At 34.1% G+C, this 26,092-nt stretch overlaps 3 protein-coding genes across 5 annotated transcripts; 1 reads left to right on the top strand and 2 right to left on the bottom strand.

The window, feature by feature from the left end:
• The first annotated feature begins 9,204 nt into the window (after window positions 1-9,204).
• LOC147478313 (uncharacterized) lies at window positions 9,205-10,704 on the top strand. 2 transcript variants are annotated; one of them, XM_086583759.1, is made up of 4 exons: window positions 9,205-9,665; window positions 9,920-10,190; window positions 10,358-10,399; window positions 10,497-10,704. In XM_086583759.1, exons 1-3 carry the CDS (start codon window positions 9,342-9,344, stop codon window positions 10,375-10,377), a joined length of 615 nt encoding a protein of 204 aa, XP_086439885.1. In that variant the 5' UTR covers window positions 9,205-9,341; the 3' UTR covers window positions 10,378-10,399; window positions 10,497-10,704. The 2 variants fall into 2 exon arrangements, with proteins under 2 accessions (XP_086439885.1, XP_086439884.1); XM_086583758.1 differs by having other exon boundaries at window positions 10,358-10,704.
• A 702-nt stretch (window positions 10,705-11,406) lies between these two features.
• LOC147478314 (actin-related protein 2/3 complex subunit 1A-like) lies at window positions 11,407-17,828 on the bottom strand. Of its 2 annotated transcripts, none has more exons than XM_086583610.1 (15): window positions 17,669-17,828; window positions 17,497-17,585; window positions 17,344-17,420; window positions 17,162-17,256; window positions 16,995-17,064; window positions 15,543-15,612; window positions 14,680-14,753; window positions 14,555-14,597; window positions 14,310-14,391; window positions 13,952-14,040; window positions 13,743-13,828; window positions 13,334-13,397; window positions 11,956-12,062; window positions 11,812-11,867; window positions 11,407-11,709 (listed from the first exon to the last, which is right to left on the bottom strand). In XM_086583610.1, the coding sequence occupies exons 1-15, from the start codon at window positions 17,736-17,738 to the stop codon at window positions 11,651-11,653; spliced, it is 1,131 nt and encodes a 376-aa protein (XP_086439736.1). In that variant the 5' UTR covers window positions 17,739-17,828; the 3' UTR covers window positions 11,407-11,650. The 2 variants fall into 2 exon arrangements, with proteins under 2 accessions (XP_086439736.1, XP_086439735.1); XM_086583609.1 differs by having other exon boundaries at window positions 14,489-14,597.
• A 506-nt stretch (window positions 17,829-18,334) lies between these two features.
• Window positions 18,335-20,037, bottom strand: LOC147478315 (protein trichome birefringence-like 37). Its single transcript, XM_086586214.1, has 5 exons — window positions 19,757-20,037; window positions 19,240-19,417; window positions 18,960-19,135; window positions 18,717-18,875; window positions 18,335-18,629 (listed from the first exon to the last, which is right to left on the bottom strand). The coding sequence occupies exons 1-5, from the start codon at window positions 20,035-20,037 to the stop codon at window positions 18,335-18,337; spliced, it is 1,089 nt and encodes a 362-aa protein (XP_086442340.1).
• Between the last annotated feature and the right edge of the window lie 6,055 nt (window positions 20,038-26,092).

The raw sequence follows: 26,092 nt of genomic DNA on the forward strand, positions 1-26,092 counted from the left end.
AGTCATAGTAGGAACTTTCACAATTGTCATTAGATGGCTAGCCTTGTTTTTAGCCGCATGAAATTCGAAACGGTAGTTGTATCACTCTTGAATGATATATGATGGTGTGATTCAAAGGAATCGGACCTTGAAAAAGAGGTCAATATTGCCTAGGTTATACAAGTGCTTTGCATCTACAATCACGAGAACTCTATCGGTAGCTCCTTTGTTGGTCGTGGCCGTGCTGGTGCACTACCTTGTTCGTGGGTACAAACTAGATAAACTTGATCATTTCCAGGATCTCCCTCATGAAAGTGTACTTGCGGCTAGTGAGTATTTAGTATGAAAAAGTTGGGAGGACATAGTTAAATTTCGAGACGATTGCATTAGTCAATACCCCAATCATCTATTGCAATTCCTTTTTCATAAATCCCCCTCTCAGCATTTGTGTGCCATGGAAGCTAGAGATCAATCTTATCCTCGTCGAGAAGGTATGTTCTCTTTCAATCGCATTCCTTGTGAAAATTACCCAACAAGTAACCTTCTTGAACCTTTACTACAAGCATTCTGGGAAGCCAAAGAATCATTTATTTTATTGAGCAAACAACACAATCAAAGAGTGCGATGAATAAGGATAAAGCATCATATGCAAAAGGAACTGTGGCCGATAGGAGTGACTTCAGTTTTTTGCCGCCTCATGACATTATTGGTACATTGACACCTGATGACCCTGAATCCGACTCTGATCTGGTTCGTGCAATGGCCATCAATAGAAGATATGAGCAATCCGTTCAAACTATAGTACATTGTCTATTGTCTGAATTAAATTACATGAATTAAATTACATGTGGAAAATTAAATTATACAAAAAATAACATCACAAAATATATAATAGAAAATGAAAAATAAAATAAAATAAAGGTAAAACAATAATGACAAATATTTTAATATATATATAATACTGAATGAAGCTAACACGCGTCAAATAACAATTAATGGGGAACCGAAAACTAGATGCAAATGCATCGAACTAATTTCAAATAATATTTAACGAAAAATCGGAAACTGGATGCAAGTACAAGCATTAAACTAATCTTAAAAGGTAATTAATAGAAAATTGAAATATGGATACAACTGCATTAAACTAACCTCAAAAAATAATTAACGGGAAATCAAAACTTGGATGCAAATACATCAAACTAACATCAAAAAATAATTGTTGAGAAATCGGAAACTAGATGCAAATGCAAACAATAAACTAATCTTAAAAAGTAATTAATAGAAAATTGGAATATTGATACAACTGCATTAAACTAACCTCAAAGAATAATTAATGGAAAATCAAAACTTAGATGCAAATACATCAAACTAACATAAAAAAATAATTGTCGGGAAATCATAAATTGGATACAAATGTATTGAACTAACTCTCAAAGATTTAATTAACGGGAAATCGGAAACTGGATGCAACTGCATTGAACTAACTTTAAAGAAAAATTAATTATAAATTGCAAACATGATGCAAATGCGTAAAATTAATTAATCTTAAAGAATAATTACCGAAAAATTGGAAACCTGGATAAACGCTGACCGAACTAATCTTAAAAATAAACCTGGATGCAAATGCATTGAACCACTAATATCAAGAAATAATTAATGGGAAATCAAACCTGGATGCAAATTCATTGAACTGACCTCAAACAATAATTAACAGGAAATCGAAAACTATATGCAAATGCAACCTTATCAAATAATAAACGAGAAATCGAAAACTGGATGCAAATACATTAAACTAATTTCACATAATAATTAACGGGAAATAAAAAACTGGATGTAAATGCATTGATCGAACTGACTTCAAAGAACAATTAACATGAAATTGGAAATTGGATGCAAATATATTGAACTAACCGCAAATAATAATTAACGAGAAATCGGAAACTGGATGCAACTGCATTGAACTAACCTCAAAAAATAAATAACGGGAATCGAAAATTGGATGATGCAAATGTATTAAACTAATTTCACTGAATAATTAACAGAAAATCAAAAATTGGATGCAAATGCATTGAATTGACCTCAAAGAACAATTAACAGGAAATTGGAAATTGGATGCAAATGTATTGAACTAACATAAAATAATAATTAACAAGAAATCGAATTTGGATGCATGCATTAAACTAACCTCAAAAAATAAATAACCGGGAATCGAAATTGGATGCAACTGCATTGAACTAATCTCAAAATATAAATAACAGAAAATAAAAAACTGGATGCAAATGCATTGAACTAACCTCAAAACATAGTTGGGTTATATGTTGTGGGAATGTCTCGATAAGTATAACTTTGCATTTAAAATGGTGTTTATCTTATCTCTTTCCGTATGATTGGGAACTCCTTGTAGTCAAGTAGCTTCAATATATATGAACTTTGTTTTATTAGGCAATCTCACAAAACTTCAATCAAACTTCTATTATTAAACAACAAAATGAAGTTAAAGGGTTTTATCAAAGGTGAGTTTTTTTTTTTTTTTTAATGGAGAGTGAGGCTTTCACGTTATAAGAAATTTGGATGAGTGATCAATATAATAATAATATATAATAGGTCTGTATATTTTCAAATATTTTTCAGAATAATTAATATAACAACACTCGTTCGTAGATAATCTTTAAAGATTCCACATAGTAAGTCATGCATAATTTAAAGAATAATTAACGAAAAATTAGGAACTAGATAATCTTCGATGATCCCACATTGTAAATCAAATACAATTTATTTTTTATGTCATGTTTGTAAGGACACTACAGATGGATCAGTAGGAGTTGGTATTACACACCACATTGGATAATTAAAAGGAAATCGAAAACTTAATTCAAATACATAACTGAGCTCAAAGAGTAATTAACGGGAAATCAGAAGCTTTATACAAATGTAATAAACTAAACTCAAAAAGTAATTAATTAGAAATCGAAAACTGGATGCAATTGTATTAAACTAACGTAAGAGAATAACTAACGGGAAATTAGAAATTAGATGCAAATCCTTGAAATATATTTAACGGGAAATCAGAAATGGTATGCAAATACATCAAACAAATATAAAATAATAATTAATGGGAAACCGGAAACTGGATGCAAATACATTGAACTAAACTCAAAAAATAATTAACAGAAAATAAAAAAACGAATGCAACTACATTGAACTAACCTCAAAAAATAATTGGTGGAAATCGGAAACTAAATACAAATGTATTGAAATAACCTCAAAAAATAGTTAACGGGAAATCAGAAACCGGATGTAATTGCATCGAACTAATTACTTCAAAGCATAAATAATGAGAAACTAGATGTAGATATATTGAACTAACCTTAAAGAGTTATTAACGGGAAATTGGAAACTGGATGCAAATGCAATGAATTAATCTCAAAGACTAATTAACAAAACATTGAAAAATAGATGAAACTGCACTTAACTAACCTAAATGAATAATTAACGGGAAATTATAAATTTGATATAACTTCATTGAACTAACCTCAAAATATAATTAACGGAAAATTGAAAATTTGATGCAAATGCATTGAACTAACCTCGAAGAACAATTAACATAAAATCGGAAATTGGATGCAACTGTATTGAACAAACCTCAAAGAATAATTAACGGAAAATCAGAAACTGGATGCAATTGCATTAAACTAAAATAAGATATTAACTAAAAGGAAATCAAAATTTAGATGCAAATGCATTGAAATAACCTCAAATAATAGTTAACTGGAAATCGGAAGCCGGATGTAACTGCATCGCACTGACCTCAAAGCATTGAAACACCCCGTTTATTTTATTTATATTTTTCCCTATTTATTAGGGTTTAAAAAAGTAATAATAATATTTCAAAAAAAAAAAGAAAGATAAAGATAAAATAAAAGAAAAGATAAAAATAAAGATAAAATATGATAAGATAAAAAATGTGGGAGAGAAAGACTAGGGATGCAGCAACGAAAGATTTGTCTATTATTTGTGGTCAAAGGCCAGTGAAGGCTCGGGCGAGGGTGTCTATTGCTACATTTAAGCTTAGAGAAGGTCAGCCAATTGGACTTGCAGTCACACTCAGGGGAAAGGTGAGTCCTATTATTTATGCACATTGACATGATTTCTTGAAATTAATAGCACAATGGATATTTTTGTGAATACCAAAGCATAACAACAAAACAATTACTTAGATTCAATGTAAACTATATATAAGGTTTCTGAAAGGCGAAGGCGTAGTGAATCATAATGTGACAAAAGTTGACTATCTACCTAATATTAAAGGCCTGACGACCTGTCCTAGTATACTTACTAATTTATCATAATGGTGTGCAAGTCTGCTAAAAAGAATATTCAAGCCTAGATGAGGTTCAAACGCACGAATTCCATGAATAACCCTAAAACATGACACTAAAAGCGACCAAGTGATAAACCTGTCTTAATCAAGATATAGTAAGAGCTGCGACCACCAAGTGATCAAACCTGTCAAGTTTGGTTTACTGAAAACAGTGCATCAGAATTTTGTTTTGGTGCACTGTGTTCGAGTCCAGTTTTCATATAGTTAGAGTGAGAGGTAATATTTTCGTAAAACATAAAAGAGTAAGTTCCGAGAGTTTTCTTTTCAACGCAAAAAGCCTTGTAGCGTTTGGACACTTGTGGAAAGAGTTGTGGTCTTCGGAAGAAAGTCCGTCAGAAATCTAGTTTGCTGAAAATTAGAATTTTTACCGTGTTCAACCTAAGTTTTCTTCTAGATGGGATGAGGTTGGGACTTCGAGTTCTACATGAATATATATATATATATATATATATATATATATATATATACCCTAGTTTCTAAATAATTAAGTTACATGTCATTTAGATGAATGTAAGAAAAACTACAACATTGACTATGTGGCTGATAAGAACTACGAAGGCTTGATTCCAATCTTGAAAGATTTGGATAGGTAGGCAGCTTTGAGCAAAAGTGCAGCCACTACACTATACTATATATATTATATATTATATATTAGTTATTAGTTATTGTGATAACTATATGTGAAAAATGTTAGTACTTAATTGTGTATATGATTGTAGTTGTTTAAAATGTATTCACGAGACATTTAACTAATGCGTTATTCCTGATTGAACTTTTTGATATATAAGAGTTATATAATTAATAATGAGGTGAGTTGATTAGTTATTGTGTTTGGAATCTTTAGTAATGAATTATTGTTTGAGACAATGTTTGTTTTATAATGAAAATATTATAATAAATGATAACTCTTGAGTGTTAAAATCCGGTGTAAAAGTGTCCGGTAAAAATTTAATGTGTCGCCCACATCTTTAGATCTCTCCACGCCTCTTTGATGAAAAGAAATGAAAGGAAATGTTTACGACTAATGATGTCATGTGAAAAGTCGCCTTAGAGAGGAATAACTAAGGCATTAAGCCTTCAATGGTTTCTTTGTATTCCTTGAATGTTGCCGGGAATGTATTCTACTTGAATGTGGTTGGAATGTAAGATATTTATTGAATGTGCCATGAATGACCTATTAGTATTATGATGGGAATGACCTAAGATATTTATTGAATGTGCCATGAATGACCGGTTAGTATTATGATGGGTATTCCTTGAATGTGGTGAGAATGACCCAAGGTATTCATTGAATGTGCCATGAATGACCTGTTAGTATTATGATGGGTATTCTTTGAATGTGGCGGAAATGACCTAAGGTATTCATTGAATGTGCCATGAATGACCTGATATTTTGTTATGCCCAAAAGAGGCTTTGTGTATGTGTATGGAAAGCCTAGAGATGGCGGTGACTCACAAATTACGAGTTTACAAGATGAAAATATGTTTTCTGGAGATAATATCCCCACTTGGAACATATGTCTTGTAGTGGTACTCGGTGTGAGTGAGGCACACAGATATGTGTGATTTGGCAAATGTGTGAAGTGCAAATCGTGGAGTAGGAACTAAAGGTTGGGATGTGTCTTTTAATAAATGAGTCAACGAGATAAATAATTAAGCAAAGTAAAATATTGATTTTACGTGTGACTGAGTTATTGCATATGAATATTTATGTATTATGATGTACATGATTTTTTATGAGAAATATATGCGTGGTTTGTGTGAGTTAATACTTACGAGGGAAGAATGTACTCCCTAGTTGGGATATATTTCCTCGTTCTCATAAGAAGGCAAGTGGTTTTTAAGAAAAATATTGGCTTTAAGTATGAGCGAGTTGTTGGACATGATTGGTGATATATTATGATATGACGCATATAATTTCTTACGAAAGAATGTGAATATGGTTAATGTGATATGATGGATATGGTGGTGTGATATGAATGTTAGTTAATATTTGTGATATATTGTGATATGATGGATATGGTGGTGTGATATGAATGTTTGCTAATATTGGTGACATATTATGATATAATGGATATGGTGGTGTGACATGAATGTTAATATTAGTGATATATTATGCCAGATTATATATACCCATAATGGTTGCAATAAGAGTGAAATAGATATTTATTATAAATAATTACGTTTGGGAAATCTAACTTTGTTTTGCAGGAGAGTAAGATTTATTGACTTTTTATGCAGAGACGCTGTCCTACCCTTATACAGAAGTGGATATCGGTAAGATTTAATTAAATTACTAAGTTATTAAAATGAGTTATCATAATGAGTTAATAGAATGTATGTCTTGCTTGAGAAGAAACTATGTCGGTTGAAATGACGGAACTACCTGTCTTCCAAGCTGAGAATGGTTAAATTATGGGTACATATAAAATGTTTGTTTGGATAATTAAAGTATGAAATTGTTTTTATGTTGTTAGTCTACTCATACTAGCAAATTCAATTTGTTGACCCATGTTTGCTTTCTTTTGCAACGTGGGTGTGTTTCTTGGAAACATAGATGGTAGAATGCAGTGGATGAAGACGCTTGATTTGGATTCGCTCTTGGAGTCTTCTGGTATAAATTTTATGAGGTATAAAGTCTTGATTTGAAATAGATGTAATAGAGTTGTTTAGAAATTCTTGAATTCGTACATTAAGAGTTGTTCTTTTGGTTTTCTTTTGATTTCAGTTTTTTTTTATCGTGTTTGATAACAGGGTATTGGGTTTTGTTTCACCCCGGGTTTCCAGATGATTGAATATCATTGTTTTAAATATTGTCTTGAAATTTGGGGTGTGACAACATAAATAACTTGAAATTGTAAACTATTGAACTAATTAACCTAGAAAAATAATTAACGGGAAATAAAAAAAACTGGATGTAGATGTATTGAACTAACCTCAAAGAATAATTAACATGAGATTGGAACATGGATGCAAATGCAATGAACTAATCTCAAAGACTAATTAATGAAACATTGAAAACTGAATATAATTGTACTGAATTAACCTTAATGAATAACTAACAGGAAATTATAAAGTGGATGCAATTGCACTGAACTAACCTCAAATAATAATTAACGGAAAATCGAAAACTTGATGCAACTGCATTGAACTAACCCCAAAGAATAATTAAAGAGAAATTAGAAACTGGATGCAACGTACTACATTGAACTAACCTCAAAGAATAATTAATGAAAAATCAGAAACTTAATGCAAATGTATTGAACTAATAACCCTAAAACATGTTTGTATTTTATGTAGGGGAATAAATGTCTCGACAAATATAGTTTTGCATTTTAAGTAGTGTTTATCATAGTTCTTTTATTATGATTAGAAATGTCTTGCTATTCAAGTAGCTTCAATATTATCTTCGCCACATTGGACATTCTCACAAAACTTCAATCAAACTTCTATTATTAAACCTAACAAAAAAAAAAAAAAAAAAAAAAAATCGATGGGTTTTTTCAAGGTTTGGTGTTTACTTTTAATAGAGAGTGGTGCAAGAAATTTAAATGAGTGATTAATATAACTTTCATATCTCATAGCTATGCATATTTGATAATATTTTTTAGAATAATTTAATATAACGGCATCCGTTCGTAGGACGGGTTCGAAAGCTAGTATATATTTATTTATATATTTACTATTTTAAAGAGAATGATTCGGTAAACAATGACGTTTTCCAATTATACCCCTATATAATTTTAATTATTACGATCACGGTCAAAATGGTATTATGTAATAACATAGTTGATGGAGGGGTAAAACCGTCCATTTGCACAGTGAAATTCAGACATTTCTCTTCTAATTTATCACAATACTCTATTTTTGTGCTGCCGGGCCCAAACCAGCTTACCGCACCTAGCGTAGACACGTGCCAGTTAACTAGTTCCAATAAGATAACAAAACGTCATATATTCGCGTACATTTTCCCCTTTCGTTAACAAAACGTCATAATGTTACTTATTAAAACGTATTGATGACGTTCTTTTAATTAATTAGCTGCAACGTTTCTCTCTTTCTTCCGCCTTCTTCGCGAACACTGGGTGGTAATCTCTCTCTCTCTCGATTACGCCGTTGATATGTTATATATGTTTCAGAGCTTTCAAAAAAGTTTCTAAGAAATTATGTTATGAAAAAGCATGACATTTTGTTAGACCAAGTGACAAATAAATGTTGAAATGATGAATAGTGTTTTACTGAACAGTTACATGCTTGAATATTGAGGACACACACAATGGCTGATTCTGATATTTAAAATATAAAGTGAGATGGGAGTAGTAGTCATAATGTTTCCTTTCTGCTCATGCAGAGCTCAAAGAGAGGGAGAAAGAGAGCCAAGAAAGATAGAGAAGCTATTTATGCTGCTATGACTACAGATATCCTGGGGACTCAGATTTTGGATCATCAGGACGACTATCAAATTCCAGGTGTACATATATCAATAACATTGTCATTGTTGTTAATGAAATATTGAAGTAATGCAAGATGTTACACTCAGGTATAATAGACCGAAGAAGAAGACGACAAGCTGTTGGAGAGAATTCTGAAGTATGTGAAGAAGAAGGAGCAGGACAAAGTTTGGAACCTGTTTGTGATGAAAGTGTCCCACTTGTATATTATTCCACACCAGAAAATGAATCTAGTGATACCACTTACAATGAAAGCCTCCCCAACACAGATTCTTAACCAGAAAGAAGATCCAATGATCCCACTAATGATGAAAGCTTCCCAAATACACATTCAACTAAAAAGATGCTGAGCTCCTCAACCAAAGATTCTTCCAAGACTAAATGCAGTGATTGTAGAATTGTTGCAACTGAAAGCATTGATAGGTTGGAGGTTACTTTCAATGAGAGAGGGCAACCTATTAATGAAGAATCAGTTAAAATGGTCTCTTTATTGGGCTCTTTGGCACGAGAGAAGGGTGACATAACCATTAATGATGGGATTTTTCAGTTTGCATTGTACTCAGAAAAAGATACAAGAGCTGAAAGCTTCTACTCCGAACTCGTCTTCTCTCAAAGATGATGCTCTTTCACAAGTGCTTGGACCTGAACGTCGTAGCCGTGTGCGAGGGGTTGGATTTGGAGGGACTCCATCTAAACTAGGGCTAGCTCCAAAAAGAAATGAAAAGATAGATCAACTAGAACAAGAAGTGAAGGAACTAAAAGAAAAGGTATCTAGCATGGAAAGATTACAGCAAGAAACACAAGAACAGTTGAAAGCAATGCAAATTTTAGTGAATCAGCTAGTGCAAACTCAGGCAAGTAACTGATGTGGAAAACCTTTATTAGTTTTTGTAAGTCTGAAAAATGCAAAGTTTTCTTCTTTGATTAGTTTTCCATGTCCAGTTAGTGTTATTTCTGTACAAGACAAGCATTTGTACTTCAGTGACTCTGTAGCTACTCCCAGTAAAAAGCTGTCCAACTCTGCAGTTTCTGTGGACCTATCTATGTATCCTGTAACAAACATTTAAGGGAAGTAAGCCGTTTTTCTTTTTCCATTTGCTTATGATAGGCACAGTATGGAAGCAACAAACCTGAAGGTGTCAAGTGCAAGTTATTTAGGATGGTGAAAGAGGATATAGTAGCTGAGGGCCGTTGGGTAACGGATGACCCTAGCACAGTTGTGCATGACATTTCTCTTGGACAAGGCGCCTCCAAGGTTTGGGTAGATGCTGCTGTAGAACCTACTGCAAGATTATGGAGGTCAACAAGTGACATGGAAAGAATGAAGGATGCTGTAGGAAGTGTTATTGCCTGGCCTACCGACTTTATAATAAAAGAGGGTAAGCCCACAGACAACATAAAAAGTAGTATTCGTTTTGTTATCAATATATTTATGAGGTTATGTCGTATCATAGGCTCATGGTAATCTGGAATTGTATCATTTTGTTTTGTTCTCCTAGAGGTTGTGAGTGGTGACTGACTGATAAATTTCCATTCCCTTTTGCAGAGGCTAGCAGTCTCAGTTGATGTGGCATACTCTTCACAGAATGTAACATTGGTTTGGTACTTTGGTTAGCTTAAAGTTATCCTTTAATGTTTTATGGGGCTAAGATGACTGTAATTTCTTCATTGTTTATGTATATCAGGAGAATCAGTCAAGTTTTTTCTTGTATCGAGCTCAACCACATTACCTTTTGGGGGTCTAAGATGACTGTAATTTCTTGATTGGTTATATACATCTGGAGAATCAGTCAAGTTTTTTCTTGTATCGAGTTCAACCACATCTTTTGGTGTAATCTAATGTGTATTCTTAATGATTCTATGGTTTCAGTTGTAACTAAAATTTGATTAGCATTTCTGGAAGCACGAGGTATGACGAGTAATGGTGGTTGCATTGCATCTGTTATGCATTGGTAGTGTGGAAGAAGAGGCTAGCATGCTCTGTATTTCGATATAGGATGTAGAGCAAAAAATTCCTGTTGTTTAGATGACATGCTCTGTACTGGCTCTGGCGCTCTGCGTTTCCAGCCTTCTAAAGATAAGTTCACGGGAATTATTAGAGCAGTTATTTACAAACTAAATTGAGTTGAGCCTTATCATGCAATTATCATATGCTGATTTTTCCGAATGTATAACCATCAATTTCATTTTCATTTTTTAGTTGAACAAAATTGGCATTGACCATGACACCATGTAGATGACATTTTCTAAGATGTATATGTATTTACTTTTGTTTAGATAGAATGCATTTGCTTATATTTTCATGTTCAAATTTTCGGCAATTGTCATCAAAGTTTTCATTAGAGCCGTTGAATTCCATTCTACCCATTTTCCAGTGACTTCAAATAACTTTTTTCCTTTAACTCCGCCCTTCCGAAACAAAATAACAAATTTACTATGCTATTTCACTTGCTATACTCAAATGCACCAAATTAAACAAAATTTGAAATCTTCAACAGGAATGAACGGAAAGAAAATGATCTCAATTCCTTTTGCACAAGAAGGGAGATAAAGACAATAAAGAAATATAACATAGACCCAAGGACGCCAATGCAATTTATTGTCCCAAATACCGTTTACTAAATACAAAATCAATAATTCTTTACAACAGAATACCGTGGATACAAAGTGAGAAAGAATCTAGGTAACGACCATCCACAATTTAAAGGAAAATTTTGAAGCTACAACTTTAAGAATATACTGGTGTAAATGACCTGAGGGACATGACTAAATACACCCCTTCTGTATATAAGCTGGTGTTAATGGAGATCTGGAACAATCTTGCCTACACATCCTAAGATCATAAAGAAAATTCTGGTTGGTTTTCCAAATCCCAAACTACCACTTTTCCGTCAAGTCCTGTGCCAAATAACAGGGCAGAGGATGAACAGAAATGAGATCATGATTGAGCAAACTATTTATAACTCATGGAGGTCTGAATCAATTGAAGTTTTAACCAACCTGAAGAGCTGAAGCGCTTCACCGTACCATCTACTATCTTTAGAGGCACGATAGAACTAGAAATTCAAGTGAAAACAAATTAAGGAAATTGCCACAAAAGAAGAATCGGGTTAGGTAGAGCAAAAATCAGTTTCAATTACATACTTTATACAATTTTCGTGGACGCCACCATGAGATCTTGAAGGCTCAACTGCGTCGTTGCTAACTGTACTTTTTGATTGACCATAGAATTTTCCAAATGCTTCAGAAATCTAAAAGAGGAGAACAGTCAACTTTATGCTCGTATAGAAGAGCCTAGAAAGAACTAAAAATAAAACATCAGAGGAACAAACATGACATAAGTTTTTTACTACAGTTTGTGCTTGCAAATACCAATTGATTGTTGATTGTGTCCCTATTGATGTCTACACCTTCCTCTGTAATGAACTAATGTGGTTCTATGACCTATGAGGACGAGCTATGCACTGGAAGAGACGGCGCATATGCACAACTGACTAAAGTGATTTTCCCCAGTGGCCTCATTCTGTTTAAAGCAATAACAATCAAGTATATTTCAAGTGTTCTACAAGCTGACTAAAAGGTTTTCAAAAGGTCCCATCCAAATAAGTTCCAGTATTTGAAGCAAACCTTAGTGTAGATACTAAGCTAATTCTGGATTAAGATAAACCAATAAACAGAAATGGCCACAGCCATTCTGGAAAAGCATGATTCTGACTACATAATAGGGATAATACGACATTATGGAAGGCATGAACATACTACCATCATAATATGATAAGTATAACAAAGCCACGGCCAATATTTTACACATGACGCACCTAATGACATGGTTAGTAACAATTACACAACGATCTTACAGAAGTTCATCCTTCAAAAAGATATCACCATGGAGACTAATCAGACTACCACATTATACATGAAGTTTTACTTTTCCATAAAATGGACGCGCTGAGCATGCGACTCTTCTCACAAATTTACACAGATGATCTTCCTGTTAAGATTATTTTTGCCTAACGTTAGACCTTTAAACAATTCCTTGTGATCCATGAGCATGTGCCATTTTCCATCAACTCTTGAATCCAAATATATTTTTGTTAAAAAACAAGTTGAGGAAAGAGAAAAATCTGTACAACATTGCTAAAGGACTATGGACCCCTCTCAGAAGAAAATTCATTTGATTGTTCATGTAGACCACTTTATGCATCCCAAGACTCCTACGAATATGTTCAACTACCATAAGAGACACCAATAGAATCTTAAAAGAGAATACGTAAGAGCAAGGGAATAGTTCAGGAACTGGGAGAATACAAACCACTTAAAACTGAGATGCACCTCACAATTCTGTAGAAGCAAACATGACAATGAATATGCATGAAAAAAAACTGCATATGACAACTATGCTCTTACCGACTATCTAAGAGCAAACACTAATTTCAAATGCTGAAAACTCTTCGTTACACAGGAATAACAAGCATTAACCAAATAAACGTTTCATGTAAAGAATACTTAAATTTGGGGTTACCTGTGAACCATATTTTGTGCCTGAAGGCGCTAGTTTCCTCTGATCAAGGAGTCGGACAAAGTTCCTATGGTACAGGACATCAAAACCAAATGTCACTTATTAAGAATTTTTCTTTGCTAGGTTAAAGTCTTTTGTAACTGACAATACCAAAATGGGACAATCCATTTCTAAGACAGCTATGATAATTGAAGTCTATGTTACCCTAGTAAATAACTAATTAAACTGCTAAGAACTTTTACTGAAATATTTAATGACAACTAGCTTGTAACTTGGGTGGTGAACAACGGAAACATATAGACCAGAATCAATTACCTAAGGGATTGACAAAAAATAACTACGAGAAACTTTTTTCTATATAAATAACACAGTTCACTTGAGAAAGCTTATCAATCCAAGGGAAAACACATACCATATGCCTCTTTCATCTGCAGCAAAAACCATTGGTTTGCAATCAAATCCCACTCCTACAAGCATTCTTTCAGAAACAAATAATACCTGGAAGAAGATCATCCAATTCTTAAGCAATCATCATCATTCGACTTTTAAAAGATACATGTAACTAAAAGAATGAATGCAAAGTCAGATATGTAAAGAAAACAAGAGAGGATGCTGACCCACATCACGGAGAGGCAAACCATTAAAAGCTACACTTTGGGCAGAAGGGGAAGGCCCGACGTCATCAACAAAGTATATCATGGAATTATGACCTGAAAATCAATGGTAGTTCTTTATTGATATATGATTTCACACAATTTTCCATACATTTTGCATATGAGAGTAACATAATGATAAAAAAAAAAATTATAACATATTTTACTGTAAAGATATTTCACTTCTAACGCAGGTAAAAAGCATAACAACCACATTCATGTACACCAATTATTTTCAATGTTACAGTTCAGTTTCTTGCATTTCCAAGTTCAGCACTAGTGGGCAAAATAAAACTACAGCAAGTCTGCAATGAGAAATATCTGACCTACATAGGCTAAGGTATTGCCACTTGGGGACCACTTTACACCAAATGCCCAGCTAAAGGAGAGATCAAGTTGCACAATTTGCTGTTTCAAAAAAAAACAAAACCCCATTTTAATAAGCCCCAAACTGAAAGTATATGCAAACAAAGACCTAAAAGGGAAGTAAGAGAAAGGCGCGCACACACAGAGGCAGAACATTGATCTCAAAAATAAGGGAAGTAGGAGAAAGGCGCACACACATATTTACCTCCCCAAATTTCATATCCAAAGAAGAGCTTGATAGAGATTCCCTATCAAGAACCAAATAGATGACTTAAGGATATTCAAAGAGGTGATAGAAAATTTTCAAACCTCTAATCTATTTAAATGTACCTAGAGTCGACACCTTTGATAAAAGTAGAGAAGATTCTGCATTTCCCATCAGTAGATGTTGTTGCAAGAAGTATCTGAAATATAATGCACACATTTGAACATCATAAAAGAAATTGTTAATTCTCACGCACTTAGCTGAAATAGTTGCAAAGTAAGCTGCTCCACCACTCAAAAAAAAAAAAAAAAGAAAAAAACATTGGGATGCAAATGCAATGGACACTGACTACTCAACGTCTTGACAAAATAATTCAATTTGTAACCAGGCCAAAAATTAAATAGAAACGTGAAGCAAACATCAAGGCTTACTTATCAAAAGGGTTGAAGCAACAGTTTGAAGAGGTGAGAACCATAATTAACCAAAAACTACCTAAACATTGTAGAATTGAATTAAAAAGACATGACTAAGAACTTCATATCATTCTCTCGTTTGTCTTTTAATCCAATAAGCATTACAACATATGTAATCGGGAAACCCCCTTGCTCAAAAACCATGTATAGAAACATGTGATTTAGATCACAAATCGCTAGGAAGGAGTGATTTCTGGTAACAGTGCCCTTGCTCGGACACCTTGATACCAACTATCTGGTTCCAGTAATCCAATTATAATATCTTATGGGCCAAAATTGCACAACCATGTCCATCAAGAGCTTTTAGGACATCAGATTATTTATAGGATAGTACTATCACTAATTTTTGTGTTCACGACCAAAATGGTTAGGTCTTAATATCCCTTTGCTACATGTCCCTTCAGTTGTGTTAAATAATCATCCATATGATGCAAACACTGATACATCGTTAATGCTTACATGTTAATAACAAAAGGAGTGTAATAAGGTGAACACTGATACATGTTAATGCTTACATTGTTAGGATGCCATGCAACACTTGTCACAGAAGAACTATGCTTTTTCCTGATAAGCTTGCTGACCCACCTGGAGAAGTTTACAAGAGAGATCATAAAAATCATTAACCATCTAGAGTTCATATCAAATATTAAACCAAAATAGAAGAACTACTGAATTGGAGAAAGAACCTAGAAAACCTTATGTGCACGCAACATACATAGAACAATACACCATGATAAGTATTTTTGCAGCTTGCCTTTCAAATGAGAATTATGCATTGCTAAAAGTCACTTCTTAAAGATTATTAGTTGCATGGCTATAACAAAGATCCTTATACTAGGTTTGAGACATCAGCTGATTAAAGGATCTTAGCAATCCTAATGCAATGTTTCGGAGAGTGGTACTGGTCATCATACTGAACCAGACAAATACTAAAGTCCGGTTAGAACAGTTATTTAATCACTCCCATCAACATCCTACATAACTTTGGTGTTTATTCAAGTTATAAAAAGTTACTATGTACCATATAATCATGTAGGACCTCAAGCACCTTATAGTGGCTAAGTTGAGATATTCGTAATTAAATTGATGAATTGAGGACCAATTGCTTTGGATTCCCCACCGTAAATTTGTTATCGCAAATGACCAAGTGGCATACTATATTTCCAGTAACCTGGTTTTTCATGAGTGGAGTAATCATCTTAAACATTGACTGTCGGCTCATTTCAGAGAAACTTCTAGATAAAGGAACTTGCCTGTCACTATGTTTTACTTGAAAGCATCCAGGCGGAAATACCAAGGACTTCTTTCAAACATATTTGTGTCGGGCTGGGAGTCAATGACATCTGCTCCTAAGCTCAGGGAGGCATAGATATATAAAGATTTTAATTAATAGTTATTTTTTTCCTTATTATGTTTTTGAATCTGTTCACTGTGGAAGCCAAATGTAATTTTACCTTTCTATTAATGAGAAAAGCCATAATCATCTTATATTTAGTTGTCCTTTTTTTTTTCGGTAAAGGTGTATATATTAAAAAAAAAAAATGATGAGATATCCTTATGCATACAAACAAGAGCGGTGAAAAGAACCAAAGGGGAAAGAAACCAGAGAAAAGAAACAAACGAAAAACCTCTATGGGAGTCCTCATAGCATAATGGACTCCCATCTACAGACATAACTCTCAAAAAAAGGGACTCCCATCTACAGACAAACTCTCAAAAGGTATCGGAAATCATCATATTTAGTTATCATTTCCTTTCTTATGAAAAGAAAGATAAGTGTTATAGGAGAGTTTGCTAGACCATGTAAAAACTTTAAATTTAATTTGAAAGGGTATTTAGGAAAATGCTCAGATATTAGATGCTGAACCTTGAAACTAAGTACTAACATATCTAGTAAAATTTAAGGATGTGATTCACGAGACGCACAAGTATAAGCAGTAACTATTGCAACTTGAAAAGGTCATTACCAGTTATTATCTTGCTCATAGTAGCATATACACACAGTTTTAGCTCCACTTCCAACGGCAAACTTGTTTTCTGAAAAATTAAAAAACATCCCAATAATATATACACCACTAACACCAGTTACAAGACTAGAAAACCAAAGTCTCATGTATTAAAATTGCATGTTTACCTTTTGGACTCCATTTAACACAAAGAGCGGCACGGTTAAGTCTAAGAATGACAAGTGTAGGTACCCATTCAGACGCTTCTTGATTCCAAACATACCTTAAAATAAAAACAATTAACCACCCCTAGTCAAATAACTTAATCAAATAACTAAATGACCAAGTATTAAAAAAAAAAAAATCTTACGAGTTACGATCATGTGAAACAGTAACAATTTTATTCGACCTTGCACTCCAATCTATCCCAGAAACAATCTGATCATGCTGTAATAAAACAACATAATATTAATAATATATATAAATGACGTCAGATACATAATTATTAAAGTTATATATATACCTTTTGTAAAATATGTACCCGCTCCCATTTTCCTTGTGAGGATTTGTTATAAATATGTACTTCAGTATTGTTCGGACAAAATGCAACCACTGGAAAATTATAATAAGATATATATATATTAAATAAAAAAGAAAATGTACGTGTTGTTTAAAAAATAAAGTTCCGGGTTTACTTGTTTGATCTGGACTCCAAGCGTGGCATGTGATGCATTGAGCAAATTGATGAACTTCGATTGCTGACATTTTTTTTTGTTTTTCTAGATCTCAAAATAGTGTGTCAACAATGAAATGTGTTCTCACTTTTGTTGTCTTGAGTAATTTATGACTCATCTGGCCGATGGGCTTTTCTCAGTTGTTACAACACTGCTAGTTAACTGGCACGTGTCTATGCCACGTTGCGGTCAGTTTGTTTGGGTCGGGCAGCACAAAAATCTAACTTTCGGTCAGTGACTATCTCGTAATTGTTTGTAAAATTGAGGGTTATATGACAAATGGAAGACAGACGTGTCTGAATTATAGTGCATACAAATGGACGGTTTTAAAAACTGGAGACGAAGAATTGAAGTATAGTGCATAGTAGTAGGGGCATGAGCCGAGAATCAGAGAACTGGAGTCAAAGAGTTGGAGATGGAGAAAATTAGAGACAAACAAAACCAGTGGAAAGAGAGAGAGAAGAAGGAGAAAAAAGAGAACTGGAGACAAAAGAATTGGAAATATTAGAAATTGGAGAGTATAATGGGGAGGGTGTGGAAATGGAAAATGTTCACAAAACCATTCTCTTTAAAAAAGTAATTAGATATTGCAAATCACAGACTAATTAAACATTTTATTACAACAATTTATAAGGTTGCATAAAGGAGTTGATTCCAAGTATCAGGAACACCAGCGAGACACCAATGGCTGCAGTCAATTCCCTTCTTTCGATAGGAACCATAAGTAGATGGATGTCCATCTATTCTTTGTTGTGAGAGTCTAGTTATATCTAGCAGAGTTACTGGCGTTGACATTTTCTGTAACACTGTTTTCACTATAATTTCTGTTGGGTCTGGACCTCCAGGATATGTTGTTGGTGACCCTTTCAGTGGCTCTTTTTGGTGATAGCAGGTTTCATTTGGCTTATTCCAAGCAGCTCCACTGATTTCACAAGAATAATTAACAATACAGAAATGTTAATGAGTCAACAAATTTTTATTGATTATTAGCAAACAATTATAAACTTACCTGCTATGTTCTGGAGAAGTGCTTGTATAATATATTTTGGTTTTGTTTGGATCAACTTTTGAATCCACCCATTTGCCCCATGTAGTTAATCCTTTCTGAAAAGCAACTAAACGATTCTTATCTTTATATAATTTGCCTCCTTCTTCGATGAAATCCCATCTGCAATCAACATGAGTACTACTGATGAACACATATTAAAAACCCATTGATTAAGGAGAAAAATGAGATACTAAGAATTCCTACGATTGGGCGTGGCCTGTATGATGCCACCAATGCCATGTGTTGACGACCAACATGTCCATTCCTTCCCATAATTTGCCACCCTTGATCGAGTCAAGTTTTAGGATGGTGCCAATTTTTTCACTTACTATATCCACTAAAAATGTATTGCGGTTGAACATTAGTGAAACATTGTACTCCTGCACAAAACATCAACAGCGAATAGCCTCCTATATGAGTACGAAAATAAGGTGATCGACCATTGTTCTTTGCGTGAAATCATTTTCTAGGTAATTTGACAAACCTGGAATATAAATGAGGAGACCCGGCCATCGTTTACTTTTACTATGTTATATTCGGCTTGTGGTACTGCAGCGTGAAGCATGCATGTGATGGACTGCCATTGATCGAAAGTTAAAGAGTCTCCTACAAACATGATGCGTTTGCCTTCGAATTTCTTGAGGAAACTCAAGCCGTCGAACCTAACATTGCCCATGATCCAAAAAAGGAAATATATATTAAAAATCAGGAACCACCACGGTTATATGGACTATAGGCAAAACGTTTTCAACAAATTTTTGCTCATGAAGTGTATAGAAATTCAAATTATGTGTTAAGTTACATATTTTCAAATCCACAATCACAGAATTTTCAACATAATGATAAATTTTCAATGTCTTTATGTTATGGTATCAGAATTCAAAATCACAATTGGCCTGGGGCCTGGCCCTGGCCTAACAACAAAAACCCAAGTAAGACAGTAAGTACATGCTTATCACTTTATCAGGGAAAAAAACGGAAAAAATAAAACGAGCAAACACCTTGGTATTTCACAGCCGCTGGGCTTCCACCTGTATTTGAGATATTTTTTGTCAGACCTACCATTCTTAAGACAATCAAATTGTTGACTGATAAATGGACATGCAGCAGAATCATATAGCGGATACGAGTGATCATAGACCCAGCTCCCACTGAATAAATCACGGTCATTGACTTCCATTCTGCTTATGCTATTAAAATACTCTCCATTCACTGGACGTACAATACTAGTTAGAGAAAGAAGAGCAACAAGAGCATAATAGCAATGGACCCAAAGACCCATTTCTACAGAGAAGAGATTGAGAGTACATCCAAAAAAATAGTTCATAATAGATTGGCATTTTAGTGGTGCATAATATATAGTTACGTTGTATACCTTCCCTGAAGGAATATCACGGAAAAAAAATAGTTAGTGACTATTTAATGTAATCTTTGCCAAGGTCATCACACCATTACCTTTTTTTCCTCTTTATTTCTTCTTCTTTAGTAAATTTTACCTTACATTGAAGATGTTGCAGGATACCTGAGATGCATTCTATTTTTAAATGTTTGATAGAACCTAATGAGACCATACATCGGTTGTAGCCATTTGGTTTCTGTTCCTAAGATAGAAAAATGTGTTTTCTGGAATCTTTTTTATTGGATATTTGGATTCCTATTAAGCTAGGTCGATATACTGTCATATTAAGCTCCGTTGTCATAAGCTAGTAATGTCATTATTTTGGACCATTATCCAGGTTGCTCAATCAGTCAATCGTTTGCCAATAATGAGAAGCTTGCCACACTTTTAGAAGGTTGTCCAAATCTTAAGCGTTTGGAACACTGTAAAACGAAACCTATCTAATGCAATTATTCCTAACATATGAATTGAGTGTTTTTTTAAGGGTTAACTAGTATTATTTTTTATTAGATGAGTCAATTAGGATTTTTTCTCACTAGATAGGGAAATTAGGATTTCCCTTCTAAGTACAAAAAAAAAAAATCAATTTGAATTGACCATATTACCCCCACTAGACCGAGCCGAGTCAAAGGTGTGCGGTGTGCCTATGCTAATATGCATAATTATATTCAAGCGGGAGGCCAATGCACACACTAGTAGTACTAGCAAAAGGTTATAAATGACTAAATTTTAGAGAATGGGGCAAATTTGTAAATACAAAAAACAAACAAGGGCTAAACAATCAATAGAAAAAGTGACCAAGAGGCCAGAGCCAAGTGCCCAAGAGCGAGAGATGCATAAAAATATTTATTAATCTACTATTGCAGAACTATAGATGAGCTCGCAATTTTATAAAGTAGTAAAGATATGTAAGTACAAAAGAATCTAATCTAAAGAGTTAAGGCTCAGTGATCCCATTCTCTTTCACATTTGAGATCGACATTTTACTTTCGGTAATTGCTTGATTCGGCCATGATAAAAGTACATTGTGCTCCAACCGGCTATGTTTTTTAATTTTGACCTTTTCAACAGGTTTTTGAATCTTTTGCCCTTTCTTACAACACTCTTTTTTCTCCTGCCACACTCTTTCTCCTATGCAACACACTCTCTCTCTTCTCTTGTACTTCTGATGTGAGATGCACAATAATATTTATCTGTTAGATTCTCTTAGTGATACGTACTAGCGATTAATGACCGATAGATTTCAACCAAGCAAAAATAAAAACGGACTTTAGATATTGTGGGAATTAGGAAGCAGCAATTTATAGATCTACTATCAGCAATTTTTTTGTTGTTTTTGTAATTCAAAGACAAGACAATATTTACCTCATTTTTTGTGCCAACTTCAAATGTTTTTTACAAAGCTCCAAAGCTACACTTTTTTCTCTGGGTTCTTATTTTTTGTTCCTCTATTTTATTTTCTCCTTTTCGATTTTTCTAAAGATTTTGGTGGATGAAAACAACACAAACCTCGATAATGGTCAGTTTTGATATTTGTTTTGTTGTCTTTAGTGTTGGTTTGTTTCTACGTAGGTTTATATTTCAGTTTGCTTCTTTGTGGTTTTACGTAGAAGTGTAAGTGTTTTTTTTATAAGGTTTCTATGGTTGTTTACCATTTTCATGTTGATTTTATAGTCATAGTTATGGTATTTATACAATGTCATAAATGTAGAACAATAAATAAAAGAACTTTATAGTTGTTTCATTAAAAACACCTACTTTTTATTGTGCTAACTTTGTATTTTGGTATTTTTGCAAGTTCATTCAATATGCTTATTTATTATGATGGTGAGATAAAATCTGACAAGCATGGTGTGATGAAGTATCTAGGGGGTGAGGTGGAATTGAGAGTGTTTGATGTGGATACTCCCTTTGAAGGATTCATGTGTCTTGTTGAAGCTGTGTCATCACGCATGAGATTGGATTTTTCTATTAGGTATTTGATGAACAAGTCCCTTGTAGGACAAAAGAAACCGATTACTTGAACATAATTAAAAGCGAGAAAACTCCAACGAAAGCAATGAAAGTTTGGGTTATCAATGAAGCAATCGTCATCACACCATATGGTATGGGAGCAGGACAAGTTAGAAGATCAAGTCCTAGACAACCTAGTGTGAAGAACAAAAAAAAGTTCGCCTTGGTTTGTTTTAAAGAAGATAGTGTTACTCCTGGAAAAGGTGGTAGACAACCTAATGTGAAGAATAAACCAGTTGGTAGTGAGCTATTTAAACAAGAAATAGTTAGAAGTGCAAGTCCTGGATCAAGTTATGGAGTTCCTAGTATGAAGAAGAAACAAGTTTGTAGTGAGCTGTTTAAACCTTTTCTGCCAAAGAGTGCATGTCCTGGATCAACTGGTGGAGAACATTGTATGAAGAAGAAACTCAATGAAGAAATTTTAATAATTGATTCTCCTAGGAAACAATTTTTTTTTAAAAGGAAAAAGTGCTAGCTCGACAGAAATATTCTTTCAATCAAAGGGTCCTTCAATCAATTTAAACTTGTGGGCCGAACCATAAGGTAAATGACTAATTTTATTTTAGTTATGCTTAGTTTTAGTACATGGTTTGGTTCTTGATGGTTATAAGCGTTGTGTTCTCTAGCAGATCCGCTAGAACAACCTTCAACTGGGACTTCGCCAATTGTAAGATGTGGAAAATGAAAAGGTCCCACACAGCTTGGAGGCGTTCGAAAAGGTCATGGCGAGGTGAGGGATGGCGAACATGTTGTATGCTTGTAAATCGTTAGTTATTGATATATCCCTGTTAAAATCTTGACATTTAGTAACCATTTTAGATTTGTTCCTAAAAAAAGGAAGCTCAAGAATCAAAAGACGGAAGGATACCTCTTGCAATTGTCATTGAAGGTGAGCAGTATAAATATTACAAGGGATAATATAGTTTAAGTTGCTGATAGTCCGAGCACTAATGGTTGAGCTATTATAATGCAGAGGATGATCTCACTGGTGTTGAAGATGTTGATCAACCCGACTATGAAGAGTTTGATTTGCAAAATTCATATGGAGATACAACTGACATTCTTGAAGAATACATAATTGCCAGTTCTCGAAGTAATGAGGAGGGTGAATTCAAAATGAAGATGATGATGAAGTTCAAATACTAAATGATTTAGTTGATACAACTGACATTCCTCAAGAAAACATAATCAGCAGTTCTCGAAGTAATGAGGAGGTTGAATTTCAAAATGAATATGAAAATGTTGTTGCGGGTGAAGTTGTGGTAGTTGATGATGATGATGATGAAGATTATGATCAAGTTGAAAAATACAATCGTGATGATGGTGATATATGGTCGACTCCGAACCGAAGTCAAGAGTATTTGTGGGGGGAAACACCTATAACAGTTGTGAATGATGGCAATGGGGAAGTGAGATTGATTTTGAATTGGAGGGAGTGGTTGATGCTATGGTTTTTGGTGCTAAATATCTGAATTTTGAAGACCTATGTCAAGGATATGATCCTTTGTGTGGTTCTCATAGTCCAAAAACCCCTACAAACCAAAGTGAGGTTGTAAATTCTTGTAATGAAGGGTTGAAGTTTGTACCCCCTAAAGTAGGTCAGCATTATGCCACTCGAGATGATCTCATGAAAGACATTAAATCTTATGCAATTGCACACATGTTTGATTTACGTCATTGCAATACTACCTCCCAAAATGTGGTAATGAAGTGTAAGACAACTAACTGTCCATTTCATTTGTATGCAAAACCTGAAACTGGGTCTGATATGTGGGTGGTAATAACTTTTAGAGATGCACACACTTGTGCACAAGATAAGGCTGTTTCAAAAAATTCACAAGCAGACGCAAAGTAGGTTTCAAAAATTGTTATGTCCAAGCTTAGGGACAATGAAGAATTGACTGCAAAGAACCTGTAGTTGGAGGTGAAATAGGCATAACTAACTGATGTAACATATAAAGTTGCATGGAGAGCTGGAGAAATTGCATTAGAAAAGGTCAAAGTACTATTGTAACTGCCAGCAACTATGAGGAGAACTAGTAGAAATATGTAAAGTCTTAGTACTATTTTTTTTAGGGTATACTATGATGAACATCAATTTGTACACCAAATTATTCTTTAGAATATACTATGAAGAACATGTATCATCTTTTCGATTAACTTGTAACTAACTTGTATCTATCATGGTGTTAGGAAAGCTAAATTAAATGACTTGTAACTATCAGCAACTAATTAAATAACTGTTAAACATATGTAACCTTAGCTGGTCTATTTTGTTTCGATGTAGATAAGGGGAAGCTTCAGTCAATCATACAATGCTACCAATTTATTTGAAAGAACTGAAGAAAATTTATCAGTTGCCACCCGATATAATAACAACAAGCGAGCCATGAGTTTGATCGTTTGTTTGTGAGCTATGGCGTAACTGTTCATGCTTACAGAAAGTGCCTTTGTCTATTGATTATGATCGATATAACTTTCATGAAAGGTAGATACAAGTCTGTCATCCTAAGCGCTATTTCTATTGATGGAGATAGTCATTATTTTCCAATTAGGTTAGTTGGTGTAGTCCCAAATGAGAACAATGAATATTAGGATTGGTTTATTAGAAACTCGGAGATGTTGTAGTTGGTCCTACTGAGATAAGTTTGTTCTATTATCGGATAGACATGCAAAGCATTCTCGGTCGTAGGTCGAAAATCCTTCCAAATGTGTATCATTGCTTTTGTGCACAACATATCTCTAACAATGTCAATAAAAGAAGACACCAAAAGCGAGAGTTAAAGGTTGTAGCAAAAACTTATGATAAAGCTGACTTTGTGAGAATCATGTGTCGCATTTGGTGTAGCGATAGTAAAGGTTCTGAGAAAAGTAATAAAGATTCCCTCTGAAACAAAGATGCGTGGTCATTTGCCTATCTTTGAAATGAGAAGGTATGGAATTTGTTATACAAATCATATCGAAAAGCTGAAATAAGATGATTATGTCGGGCGAGCTATGCCAATTACATCTCTGCTAAATGGTATTGAATGAACATTATGAGGCACTTTATGACTATCGGGTTATGGCTTTGAAGTTGAAGACAAAGGACGAATCGAAATCAACTAAGGATGTAATCAATTCCTCTCGTTATGTTAGTCGATCGTTCACTACAATAAGGGCAAGTGAGTCGTGTACTTTCGGTTACTAAGCGTAGGTTGCAAGGATACAATTGACCTACTAAATAAATGTTGTACATGTGGTTTCTTTCAACAAGTTGGTATTCCTTGCGACCATGCGATGAAGACCATTGACGATGGTCGATTTTGTGTGTATAACTTCTGCCTGCCGTGCTACTCAAAGGAAATGATGATGAATACCTATCGAGAGAATTGGACACCTTTGAAAGGCAAAAAATAGTGGTATTGGGGAAGTTACAACATCATGGTTCGTCCTCCCACAGATGAGGTAATGCCTGGCAGTCCCCAAAAGAAGATGAAACGTTCTAAAGGGGAGGGTGTGTCAGTGTAAAGGAGAAGGTGCAGCCGTTGTGGTGCCCTTGGACACAACATGGCAACCTACCCTACTTCAACAGATGATGCTGCTTGGATTGATTTTTCAGCTGGGGTTCCACCAGATTTTACCAACGAAGACTTCATTTGAGTCAACCATCCGCTACCTATAGAAGTAATGTCAGCAACTATGCTTGTAAAGTTTTTTGGATTTTCATTAGCCTTTTTGTGACTATGTAAGTTATTTGGGAATCAATATAATGGTATTTTGTTGTTTATAAAGTGGCAGGTGTTTTGTCTATTGAAGTTATCAATATGTAAGGTAGCAAAGAAAAGAAATACTATAAAATTAACATTCACAATTGAAACACTTAGGATTGTAACTTGAAAATGAGAGACGATATCAAAACAAACCACTGACATCAAAATATTTC

Source organism: Coptis chinensis, chromosome 9 (genome assembly GCF_015680905.1).
Source record: "Coptis chinensis isolate HL-2020 chromosome 9, ASM1568090v1, whole genome shotgun sequence".
NCBI lineage: Eukaryota > Viridiplantae > Streptophyta > Magnoliopsida > Ranunculales > Ranunculaceae > Coptis > Coptis chinensis.

Excerpts from the sequence above, each read along its gene's own strand:
- LOC147478315 (XM_086586214.1), bottom strand. The coding sequence starts at position 20,037 with ATGGGTCTTTGGGTCCATTGCTATTATGCTCTTGTTGCTCTTCTTTCT. Across the intron at positions 18,876-18,959 it reads CATACAGGCCACGCCCAATC|ATGGGATTTCATCGAAGAAG; the intron begins GTAGGAATTCTT and ends TGTTGATTGCAG. Across the intron at positions 18,630-18,716 it reads ACTTCTCCAGAACATAGCAG|TGGAGCTGCTTGGAATAAGC; the intron begins GTAAGTTTATAA and ends TTGTGAAATCAG.
- LOC147478313 (XM_086583758.1), top strand. The coding sequence starts at position 9,342 with ATGATGGGATTTTTCAGTTTGCATTGTACTCAGAAAAAGATACAAGAG. Across the intron at positions 9,666-9,919 it reads ATCAGCTAGTGCAAACTCAG|GCACAGTATGGAAGCAACAA; the intron begins GCAAGTAACTGA and ends TGCTTATGATAG. Across the intron at positions 10,191-10,357 it reads CGACTTTATAATAAAAGAGG|AGGCTAGCAGTCTCAGTTGA; the intron begins GTAAGCCCACAG and ends TCCCTTTTGCAG.
- LOC147478314 (XM_086583609.1), bottom strand. The coding sequence starts at position 17,738 with ATGTCAGCAATCGAAGTTCATCAATTTGCTCAATGCATCACATGCCAC. Across the intron at positions 14,754-15,542 it reads TTGCATGGCATCCTAACAAT|ATACTTCTTGCAACAACATC; the intron begins GTAAGCATTAAC and ends ATTATATTTCAG. Across the intron at positions 13,829-13,951 it reads ATGGTTTGCCTCTCCGTGAT|GTATTATTTGTTTCTGAAAG; the intron begins GTGGGTCAGCAT and ends ATCTTCTTCCAG.